The sequence below is a fragment of the Sander lucioperca genome, chromosome 19 (genome assembly GCF_008315115.2).
Source record: "Sander lucioperca isolate FBNREF2018 chromosome 19, SLUC_FBN_1.2, whole genome shotgun sequence".
In the NCBI taxonomy this organism is placed as follows: domain Eukaryota; kingdom Metazoa; phylum Chordata; class Actinopteri; order Perciformes; family Percidae; genus Sander; species Sander lucioperca.
The window spans coordinates 6,095,005-6,107,668 of NC_050191.1; the positions used below are offsets into that span (position 1 = coordinate 6,095,005).

At 39.6% G+C, this 12,664-nt stretch overlaps 1 protein-coding gene across 4 annotated transcripts in view; it reads left to right on the plus strand.

Annotated features, from left to right (window-relative positions):
* Positions 1–956: 956 nt before the first annotated feature.
* si:ch211-243j20.2 (uridine-cytidine kinase-like 1) overlaps positions 957–12,664 on the plus strand; it is a 34,732-nt gene continuing 23,024 nt past the window's right edge. For 3 of the 4 annotated variants that reach the window (XR_004895911.1, XR_004895910.1, XM_035995466.1), the window contains exons 1-4: positions 957–1,111; positions 4,964–5,172; positions 8,099–8,205; positions 11,009–11,179. Coding sequence is in view for 1 of the 4 variants with exons in the window: in XM_035995466.1 (XP_035851359.1) it covers positions 1,017–1,111; positions 4,964–5,172; positions 8,099–8,205; positions 11,009–11,179 (582 nt within the window). In the remaining 3 variants the exon portion in view is untranslated. The remainder of the gene's footprint in view (positions 1,112–4,963; positions 5,173–8,098; positions 8,206–11,008; positions 11,180–12,664) is intronic. The other variant, XR_004895912.1, reaches the window with a different exon arrangement.

Here is a 12,664-nt window from a genome sequence, read left to right on the forward strand (position 1 = left end):
GCCATAATGTTTAAAATAAATGTACTGCACATAACATGGTGTAATGTTACAGATTTATATATTGGTGTCAGTCTTGTGACAATAGCTTAAAACTATTTATTTAGCCTAGTTATAGCCTATGATACCATGTAAAAGCTTTCACCCCTTCAATATAAAATGATGCCTCACTGTGCTTTGAGTTATGGCTTTAACTGGCCAAAGACTAAGATGTAAACAAATCCCCTGGTGGTTGTTGAATACATTTATAACATGAAGTATTATAAGATATAAAAATAAAATACAATACGGGGCTAGTAGGCAATGGATATGCGGCTCTCAATGTCTCTGGTCACATAATTCATTATGACTGCCGCGCAAATTGTGCATTCACTGTCCAGTGGGACAAACCTAAATTTGGTCATAATCAGCTTTCTAGGTTTATAATTGTTCTTTGAGAACAGAAGTAAAGTTAGGCTACTTGTAGGCTACTTGACATTTGTCAAAAAATTATTTTTAACCATATGCATAAAAACATTGAGCACTTGTTAATGACATGCAAACTTGATTGTGGTAGTGTTTTTTTTAAATTCTTTCCTAAATTACCATATAATTTCAATCAAAAAACTAAGTAATCTATTTAATGTGTTGTTTTGGCTACATAGCTATCATATCTAAACTGATATGAACACCACTTTTTGATAGAATGTATGAGCTGAAAGGAACTCCTGTCATCATGTATCCTCAATTTAGCTATATTTTATTTGGTTTGCCATTGTATATTGTTAGTGTTTTTCAATTTAACATATTGAATTAGTGGCCCCAAATTGCCCTGTAGTGGTGGTAACAAGTAGTGAATAAAATGTTTTCAAACAAACCACTGCAGCTTTGTTTAGTTTAGTTTAAGGACTTAGTTAACATTTTTCCGATTACCGTAAATACTACTTGAGTTTACGCTTCGTGACGTAATGACGCTTCCAGTGTTTGGTTTCCGCGCCGCGCTGATCCAGAGATGGTTTAGGATCTTTGGCTGAGCCGACATGGAAACAGCAAGCAGCGATTGTAACGTTAAACCAGACGAACAGCAGGCAGATGGAGGAATGGAAGCGGACAGGACAATGTCAAGGTCTGACAGGTAACTAAATAAATAATAATGGATGAGTGTCTGCGGCACCAGTCACAACACTAGGGGAGCATAGCAGTGATAACAGCTCATGTTAGCTAAGTAAGCTAACGCGCTGTCTTCCACAGTCATACCGTGGCATTGTGTTCGCGTGGCTGCGGTGAACAAAAGCGAAAGTTCGAATAACGCTAAAACAACAACAACAACAGAGTGGTTGTGGCCAAGTCATAACACATTTGTCAGGGGTTAATTTGCAGTGTTATACCCTATGGTTATAACGTTACCTAGCTACAGCTGTGTTAACACTAAGCTACCTTCCTCTGGCTTTAAGAACACGTATAACTGTCCATTATTTTGTGGAGCCCGTCACGCCAGACCTCTGTGACAATTTGACAAATTATGCAAATTTGTTTTTGTTGGCAAACGTTAAGAACATTGATTTACAGCGTTTACATGTGTCCTGGTAAATTCGGCATAACTAGCCACTAACCACATGCAGTCTGCTTTGTATGAATAACGTTATAGTTTTTAAGCATGGGCGGTATTAATAATAACAAGTGATACATCTAAATGGTTCCACACCGCAAGCTAATGCTAATGCTACACTCGCTTATTCTTGACACGTAGCACTGAGGATGTGCAGGGGTGGTCAGGTGTATGTGGCAGCCATGCTAACCTGTCTTTGTGAGGGTAGCTGGGTGTAACAACATCTGTCCATTCATCTTATCTCTGATTATGTTACAGTATTACATTTCCCAGATATAGTATGCTTAATTGTGGAGGAAAAAGGAGTGGAATTCAGCGGGTTATTTGAATGGGACTAACTGATGTGCCATTTTCTCACAATGCACAAACCCACACAGAATTGGTCAGGTTAACATTTGCTTGACTAATGAAAACTGTAGACTATAGAAGCATTGTTCTTTAACTCATGCACATGAATAGCTGTTCATTTGCTGCTTTTTGTTACCAGCAGATTCTGGCCTGTCAAAATTGGTTCATTATATTTTATAAATACTAACAAAGGCTCACTTTTTTAATATAATATTTAGAAATTAAAAAGCAGCAGTTAATTTTTAATAATATTAAGGTGAAACAGGAATACTATGTTTATTTTGAGCTTTTTTGTTATTGCAGGGACCTTTTTTTTATCAGCAGAGATATCCCAACAGTTAAGAAAGCAGAAGTCTTGACCATTATTACTACAAGAAGTTGCATAAATCATTTGGAGACAAGCTTATATTCACCATTTGGCAGACATGTTCATGGAAAGAGACTTACATTCATACACAACGGGAGACTTTTGGTGTTTTTTTGTCTTTTGTTAGAGACAAAACTAAACGCTGAAGGAGGTATTTCAAACTGTTTGTAAAAGTTTTAATTGTATCTCTGAAGCACATCTTCAATAGCAGACCTTTTTTAATTTATTTTTAATGTTTATTGCAGATCTAAATTGGGTTCAGACTGCACTTGTTCATACAAGCAACATTGTTTTTACATTTTCTTATTCATACAAGTTAAGAGACCTAAAAGCAAACCAGGAGTCAAAAGAGATAAGAAAAATTCCCTATGAAACCGCTAATCCTACATTATCAATATATGTGACCCCTCATCACTCCGCTTCCTCACTCAGACCCCTTAAGTGTTCCAAAACCGGTCCCCATGCCCTATCAGACACACTCTTCCTCCCTGCAATCATGAATCTGATCTTCTCCAAGTGGAGGACTTCGCCCAGCTCTCTTAACCACATCTCAAATGAAGGGGCAGCATCGGACTTCCATAATCGCGATATAAGTTTTTTTAGCCAGTACCGTACCCAGATACACTGGCCATTTGTCCCTGCCAGAGTTCAAAGCAATGTCATTTATAGGCCCCAGAATGACCACCAGGGGGTTGGGTATCCACTGCTTGTTGAAGGCTTTTGAGTAGAAATCAAATACAGAAGACCAGAATGAGTGGAGGTTAGGGCATGCCCAAAATTGGTGTGTGAGGGTGCCCTCTTGGTTCTTACACTTATTACAAAATGCTGATACACTGGGATAGGGCTGCAACTAACAATTATTTTCATAGTCGATTAATCTGTTGATTATTTTCTCGATTAATCGATTAGTTGTTTGATCTATAAAAATGTCAAAACATGGTGAAAAATGTGGATCAGTGTTTCCCAAAGCCTAAGAGGACGTCCTCAAATGTCTTGTTTTGTCCAAAACTCAAAGATATTCAGTTTACTGTCACAGAGGAGAGAAGAAACTAGAAGATATTTACGTTTAACAAGCTGGAAGCAGAGAAATCTTGAAAAAAAAAAAATGACTCAAACGATTAATCGATTATCAAAATAGTTGGCGATTAATTTAATAGTTGACAACTAATCGATTAATCGATTCATCGTTGCACCTCTACACTGGGATACAACTTGCTTACTTTTACTTTTGAGTAATGCAACCTGTGTATTATTAGATTATGTCTCGCATTCACTGAGCACCTATGAATGTTTGATAGCAGACTTGATTTGTACGTTCATGTTTATGGTTACGCAAGGCAACAATAAACTGCCAGATATCAAGATTCAATTTAGCCTGATAATTTCCTCAGTGCACAAAGGTATGAGACACAGTGAGATATTCTAGTCACAAAAGGTCCCAGCCAAATGATGACAGCCTTACTCATGTGAATGGTGGCCCCACCCTGTGCTATGCTCATCAGGGCAGCGGTGTGATTTCCTGGGGAGGGTTGGCAAGTTCCCCCTTCCTCCCCCTCAACCACACCGACAGCAGAGACCTCACTGTGGAGAGAAAGTTCAGAGAGAGACACTAGAGTACATAGACTCTCTCTCCGCTCTCCGCAGGACAGTAGACTATCTGCAGCTCCACTAAAGTCTAAAAATAAAGGCTTTAAATGATCAAATTTCGGCCAATTTTTCCAAACGATAAAGCCATTTTTTCTGCCAATATATAGCCTCATAACTTTGATTAGCTATGTTTGATTAGAAAAAGGCCACTCTTGACTTTGTGGAGCCTGCAGATACTACCAAACAACTTAAATGCCTGTGTTGGAGCAGCAGCACGGGGCCAACTATGAGCTTAAAGGGCATTTCTGATGGCAGCGTATATATATACAGAAAATTAAAATAGTTAACATGCAAGAAACAAGTCACAGGGACCAGAGTCACATTCTGCAGTACAACCTCCAGTTATTCTTCTGTAACATTTTTGCAAATTACATTTTTTTCTGCTTCTAAAGTTTTGTGTCGGTTAAGATATGTGTGTGTGTGTGTGTGTGTATAGAGGCTTCTACTTGATCAGGTGCGATGCTCACTCTTTGGATTCACAGTGCTGGCTCTGGTCCCTCAACTAAAGCCAAAACAAGTCTTTTGTTTTTGAACGTACTGCAGTTAAAGGTGCTGTAGGTAGGATTGCGAAGATCCAGATCGACAATTTCTCAGTCCCTCCCCCCTTTTCGCTGAAGCCCAAAACGGTCTCCTAAGCCCCTCCCCCCACAAGGGAGAATGAATGTGTGTGCATGAGCAGTGATTGACACGCAGTTAGACCCCGGCCCTGATTGGTGCATCTGAACAGGGAGCTGTGGATTTTTGCAAATAGCACTACAGGCTGTAGGTGGTACCAGAGGAGCTGGTTTTCTTTTAAAATGACCTGCTTCATGTAGTTCTACTGGAACATAGGGTCAGTTTCAGCAAATATGACAGAAAGTTAGTTTTATAAGTCTTACCTACTGCATCTTTAACTAGACTCCGTTTATATGGCTTATAATTGAAGTACAGCACAGAGAGACTAAGCTGAACAGAAAAGAGTCAACGTGCTGCTCTCTGAGCTTGGCTTCTGCTGTCTTTCCTGTCTGTTTCTCTAGTGGGAGTGGAGATGATTCCCTTGATGGCCTCCTAAACTGTGTCCCCCGGTGCCCTTTGACGCCGTCTTTATCACCACGAAAACGGACCACGAGCCAGTCCAAGACAGAGCCTCCGCTGCTGAGGACAAACAAACGCACCATCTACACCGCCGGCAGACCACCTTGGTACAACGTCACGGGGACCACCTTCAAAGAGGCTTTTGTTATTGGTGAGAAATCAGGCAACTGCCGTATATATACTTGTGTACTTTGTTTTACTTTATGTCTTATTGCTTAGGTATTATCAGTTGTATTTTGTTTTTCTCTTTGTAGAAGCAAGGACTGCACGAATAATACAAAATCTAATGGTACACTTAAGACTAAACATTCTTAATTAACACCAAATAAAATCCATTTTATGTGATTTTTTTTTTTTTTTTTTTTAGCACCTGTGGTTATAGGTCTACTCCCAATGGGGTTAGGGTTAGTCAGGAATGTTCCAATTCTACATATGGTGACTAAGAAACTAAGAAAGTCTTAAATCATAAACTAAATGAACCAGATCTTCAGCAATTTAAGGCTATAACTTTAGACCCATAAATAACTTCTCAGTCATTGTTTGGAAAAGTCTGTATGTTGTACGGTGTAACTGCAGCATTAGCTACAGTATTTGCTGGCTGTCTTAAGGCAGTGGTTCACAAAGTGGGGTCCAGGGACCCCCAGGGGTCCTTGAAGAGGTTCCAGGGGGTCCCCAACAAAAAGGGAAATAATCTATTTTCACTATAATTTCATCCATAAGTAACACAGTGACAGATTGTATGACTATTTTGCTCATGGGTTTCATTCACTTTCTGTAATAAAACATCTAAAGGCAAAAATGATTTCAGGTAGGGGACCCTTGGACAAAGTCTTGATTGGGATGGGGGTCTGTGGTCTAATTTGTGTCCGTTTAGGGGTCCTTGATTGTTGTACACATCGGCATGTGTTTGATATTCGATGTTCCGTGACTGGGAATACGTCAAGGGAGAGGTGGACATTGTCTTTTGTAGGCAATCTTTTATTTATTGTTGATGGGCCGCAGTCGCAAGTTACAATGTCACACTCTGCTGTACTGTAGTCGATGTGGCTCCGGTTAAAAAGACCAGACTGTGCAACTGCAGGGGACTTGACAGAGCAACGCCTGAGAGGAAAAACCAACCTGCTTTAACGGTCAATAGAAGATGGCGAGAGAAGAGGATAGTAGAGGAGTGAAAACAATGAGGAATGCAAGGGTTAAAAGAGAAGCTTGAGGGGACATATAAGATGCAGGGGTATCAAGAAGAGATGGACAGATGATTGAACAGAAAGAGGAGGGACGAAGAGGTGAGGACAGATAAACAATGTGAAGCGTCATAGACACCAGAGGTTGTTTTCTATCTCTTCTATCTCTTTTTATCAGGCTTCACTGCTGGGTGACAAAATGTGGCCTAAGCTATAGGAACACAGCAAATAGGGCTTTTCTCTTCTTTTTAATAAATCATTTTGGAAGTCAGAACCAGTATTTCTCTAACCTGTCTGAAGCTGTAATCATACACAGAAATACGGAGCCACTGCAGGGATCTTTCCTTAGTGTCCCAGTCAGCAGTTTTGACTCTGATGGGTCTTATCGGAGCCAAAAAAACCGTTTCGACACTTCACCGAGAGTTGTTTATACCACAGAAGTAGCTCCGTAGGCTATTTCTGTTCCCACGCACGCTCTGTGCGCGCACCAACAAACACACAAGCGTTGGCAGCAAATGCATCCAGTTTTTGCACTCTTTGCCAGCCAGCATGTAGTTCTGGCCCATTTCCCAGGATTGTTGTCCTGAAGGATGGCTGCTGTGGTCTTCAACCCAGGAGGTCGAGTAAGGAAAAAGAGGCTCCAGACTTACTTTTTTTATTCATTCATTTTACATTTGTGGTACGGTTACCAGTATTTTTAATTTTTTTTATTTTCTGACTCCAAAAAATTCTCTGATTCCAGCTTCTTAAATGTGAATATTTTCTAGTTTCTTCACTCCTCTGTGACACTAAACTGAATATCTTTGAGTTTTGGACAAAAGAAAGACGTCATCTTGGGCTTTGAGAAACACTGATCGACATTTGTCACAATTTTCTGACATTTTACAGACCAAACTACTTAATCGATTAACCAAGATTAATAAAGAATCAACAGTGAAAATAATCGTTAGTTACAGCCCTACAAATAATATAATATTATATATAATGTGCCTTGTCTTATCGTATTTTAGCTTGTTTTTTTTTCTCATATTTGTATTTAGTCTTACTCCTTTGTGGTTATTTTATGTCTTTTCTTGATGCTTTTCTGTCTTCTGTAAAGCACTTTGAATTGGTGTTATACTTCAAGAATTGAGGTGTGTGTGTGTGTGTGTGTGTGTGTGTGTGTGTGTGTGTGTGTGTGTGTGTGTGTGTGTGTGTTCAACTGCAGTGCAGCAGAAGTGACAAGGCTGACAGCTGCAGGTATACGGTGCTTATGTAGAAGCACTTTCTGCTCTAAGAGCAGCAGTCGTACAGCTGTAGGTGCATTCCTGAGCCATACCCTGATATGCCACCAGGGTTATATTCACTTGAGCTAGGACACAACACATTTTAAACCTGTGTTTAAAAAGATGTGGGTGTTAACAGGCAGGAAGGGTCTGATGTAAAACAAAGCATGTACATCATGTAGGGCTGCGGCTTTTTAATTCTCGATTAATCTGCCAGTTATTTTCTCAATCAACTAACCGTTTGTTCTAGATACAGATGCTCATCACAGTTTACTAAAACACAAGGTGATATTGTCCAACAAACAGTCCAAACCCCAAATATATTCAGTTAACTATCACACAAGACAAAGAAAAGCTGCAAATCCTCACAATTGGGAAGCTGGACCGAGGTGAATTTAGTCTTTTTTGCTTTAAAAATTGTTTAATGGAAATATGTTTTGGGGATAGAGAATCCCTGCTCTACAGGGTTAGACAGATATATTATGCAGATATACCCAAAGAAGATCTGGACCAGTCAGTCATCGCTGTCTGCCTCTAACACGACAAAATATGTGGTTCAGTTTCTGTAGCAGCTTAATTATGTCTCTGTATTGGTAACGACGTTGTGGTTCTTTGTGTTTTTCTCCTCAAGGTCTGTGTGGAGGAAGTGCCTCTGGTAAAACCACAGTAGCCAATAAGATCATTGAAGCGCTGGACGTTCCCTGGGTGGTCCTGCTCTCCATGGACTCTTTCTACAAGGTACAACTACAGCTAATGGCCCTGATTGTAGTACTCAAGTGTGCTTTGAAATGTGAATAAGAGCTTTGATTAATGGTATTTCAGCCGGAGATTATTAAATCAATTCAGGAATATTTCAGATGACTTGCTCAGCATTTTAAGCCCAGTGTTTACACAGTCATTAATGAGCTTCTGATTTTATGACCACAGCCGCTCAGTGTAGATTCAATATTAAACGGATGTCAAATCGAACACCCTCTCTTTCTTTCCTCGTAGGTCATTAGTGCTGTTTTCAGCACAATAAGAAAAGCTCCTGACTGATAACAGAACACAATTGTTCATAGCAATTAATACCCCCCCCCTATGTTTTGCTTGACTCACAGATTCCTACAGAGCCATTATGTCTCTAAAGATTGGATCCGGCTCTTGGGATCTTTGTCTATTGTTCGTTTTTAAAGGGAAACTCCACTCTAATGCTTTACAGTATTGTATTATGTGCTTTTTCTGGTGTTTTGTACTTTATAATCACCGCTAATAGAGAATTGTTGCTTTCCATTAAAGATGGGCATAAGCATTGTACAAACCCAAATTCCAATGAAGTTGGGACGTTGTGCAATTAAAAATAGAATGCAATGATTTGCAAATCCTTTTCAACCTATATTCAATTGAATACACTACAAAGACATTTAATGTTCAAACTTATACACTTTATGTATACACATACAATAATATGTAGATATTCAGTGATGTAATGAGGGTGAATGGAAGAGCATGTTTTTGGTGGCGGCACCTGTATTCAGACTGCACTGACTTATATTCTGGTCTATTGATCCTCTTTTGAATGTAATTTAACAGATAATAATTGCATGTAATTTATTTATTTTTTTTTTTAAACTTTTAGCAGCTTTATTTGTATTGCACATTTCAGCAACAAGGTAATTCAAAGTTCTTTACATATAACATCAAACAGCAGTTGAAAACGTTAAAACGTTATGGAATTGGTGCCACCAATACATGAGAGTGAAGGGCAACAGGACATACAGATAGGAGAGTGGAGGCGAAAAACAAGTTGTTTGTAGCAAAAGAATTTTTTGGAGATATACTCTTAAAAATAAAATGCACCCTTACCTCAACTGGAAACACCTAATTTATTGTCTAGGTTTTCGGTGACATAGACTTTTGACAGCATAAGGCATGACAATGATTTATGATATCCCATCAAATTCATTTTTAAAGATGTTTGCATGTGTGAACTCAACCTTTTTCCATTTAGTTATTTGTTGTATGTTATTGTTTTAAATGTATCTCCAGCTTTTTTCATGATCACACAAATTTTTCAGAACATTGGCTTTTAAAATCCACGATTCTCCATAGAAGCCTGTGGTTATATGATCTCAAACAACATTTGTCTGCCATCTGCAACCTTATAATGTGTATTATTAGCATATAACTGAAAAGAGATTAGATTAAATGAAAAGATGTATATATTTAGTCCTGAACCCTGTGTGCTTCAAGGTCCAATATGGAATAATGACCCCAATGCGTCAACAGATATTAAGGAAAAGTTGAAATACTATATTTTCTGACAACAATGCTAATGCCAGTATTTTCTCCCTTTTGAAATGTCCTTTCCGTGACGGAATTTCTGTTTGTGTTTTGGCCTGTGTGTTGTTATCAACTGCCCAGTTTGACAGCCAGGCCGGGTTGCCAGATATAACGTTACCTGTAAAAACGTAAACCCAGCGCGCTACAGCTGTAACGTTAGTACAGCCATGAAAGCAGCAAACAAACAAATGGGATCAACGGAGATAGATTCTACCCGACCTAAAAAAAAACCGGCATGTTTCTAACAGTTGCGTGACCAGAGATGTAACAAACCCTGGGTAAATATTGGAGATGTATTTGAAAGATGGAGACAGCTTAGAGCCCAAAAGGACGCCGAGATGGCTAATTTCCTCCTGAACAGGTAAGCATTAGCTTCAGGCTAATTTATCACGGTCACAAGGGACAGGCATTTTATGTCATTTCAACATTCGTGTACTCGCTTTGAATTATAAAGCTAGAGTACCCGAGTTGGTTACTCGCAAAAACTATTGAGACACAGCCAGTAAAGTGATCCCGACTGGTCCTGGCTAACGCCACCATGCTAACCCTGCTAACTGCTAGCTAACGTTACCGGAGGACCAGGCAAGCGGGCCACGGCTGTTAACGACGTGTAGCCTGTTCAGCGGCCGTAGCCGACAACGCTGAGTTATTTTAAGGCAAGAGGGGGGGGGGCTGTGAATCGGGAAGAGAGGACGGTGAGTTTGCAGTGTGTTTAGAGGTTGTTGCCGTAATTCTAAGCCAATAAAGTGTGTTCAGTCGGGTGGAGAGGACGGCAAGTTAGTGTTATTTTTAGCGGTTCCTAGCGTAATTCTAAGCTGAGGAAGTGTGTCCGTCTGTCGGGTGGAGAGGACAGCGAGGTTGTTGTGTTTTTAGCAGTTCCTACCGTAATTCTAAGCCGAAGAAGTGTGTCTGTCTGTCAGTTGGGTACAGAGCTCCGCGTGAGCACGGATTTTATGACTGCCAATATAGCCAGCATCTAACGTTAGCTACTCCGCTGTGAAGTATGTCTGGCTATGTGAGACTAGCAACATTGCTGTGGCTGCTGCGGTCTCAGCCTGGCAACCTCCGTGAACTTCGAGTCTGGGGAGGAGGGGCGGTGGGGAGACGACTCTCTCCGGTATTTTGAATTTGTACTGCAGTAACTATTTTAAACACTAGCTGTCAGTATTACATATTGCACCTTTTAACTTATTTTCCATCTATGTTGTTTGTGTGCCAGGTGTTGAATAAAGAAGAGCAGGAGCTCGCTGCCAAAAATGAGTATAACTTTGATCACCCTGATGCCTTTGACTTTGAGCTGCTGGTCACCGTCCTGAGGAAGCTGAAGAAAGGAAAAAGCATCAAAGTCCCGGTGTACGACTTCACATCTCACTGCAGGCGCAAAGAATGGGTAAGAAACTGAAACTTACTGTAGTACTCCGTTATCGATGGGATTTGTCTCTCTTCATCTGCTGAAGTGGGAAACTTGAATTCCCTTAGTTTAAGACATGTACAAATATGCAACTTACACAAGTGGGATGTGGAAACCTGAAGCCTCCAGAACACTGACAACCGATTTTATTTTTTAGTGAAGTAGAAGACATCTTGTGTCCAGCAGTTCAACTTTTATATATTTTTTCCAAATTCATAGATTCTGGATTGTTTTATGAGAGAGAAGGAGGTATGTTATTGTCAGAATCTTTAACAAGGTAATTCAACTTTTCTGTTGAAAAAAACATGGCAGACACAGATTAGCAGAGTACTTTTGTACATCTTAAAACATGTCTGGAGGGGATCTTTTAATCAAATAAAAAGTGAAAAATTATATTTATTTATTATATATATTTTTTTATCAGTTGGAGCAGAATTGATAATCTAATATGTATTGATGAAATATTACCGTTCCCGTCATCGGGGTTATGGAACTGGGACCTTGCACTTACCTTCAGTATGTAGACGGTAATCTATCTTCACCAAAATAAAAAGCACTTTATTAATTCCTTTTTTGTTGTAATTTACAGGATAAAATTACCATTTACAAATCACTAAACACCCCCCCAGGGATGTATTAGTCGTTTGAGCTGATGCCAATTGGGATCCCTGCTAATTAGCTTATTATTAAGGGTTTAGTGTACAGGACATTAACCCAAGCAAAGAGCACAGATCCTCTCCCAAAAGCCTCGTGAACAATCAATCTTGCAGTGTAGCTTTCTGACATCTCGTCTCTATTTCTTTGCGATGCAATTTCATGGCTGAAAAGCACAACACCACGCGGGAAATCGCCTAGCACGACTCGTGACTCTGAAATCATTTTGTGTACCTTTTGTCTTACCGGAGTGAATGTAATTAAGTCTCAGGCCCCGAGGGTGCCGACGACTGTGTGTGTGTTTTTTTTTTTTTTTTTTTTTTTCTTCTCTCTATCACTTATATGGCTGAAGGAGAAGTCACAGTTGAGTTTTCTTGCTTGTTCTTCTCTGGTAAAACTGGAGGTCATCTTCTACCTCTCTCGCTCTCTCTCTTTTCCAGTTAAAAACCCACTAAATCATTTCTTAGCAAAGAACAGGGAAATGAACAAATCGATAAACACTCATCTGTTTCTTTAGAATCCACGTTCTGCTTTTCACACACAACCTCGCCTGGACGCTCTCCGCCTCCCTCTCTCTCTCTCTGTGTCTTTCTGTCTTTCTAAAAAATCAATACCAAAGTGTCCAGTCCATTGACTTTAACGTGAAGCTGGTCAGAGGAAGGTAATAAGATTGTGACATACCCAGCAGCATTTTGTCTTTTGATTGAGACAGTGATTAATCTTGCTGATTTATAAAAGACTTATTTGGTTTAAAGCAATCCTCATTCAAAAAAAAGTAAATGGGGTAAAGTATGCTTGTTCTTTTCTTTT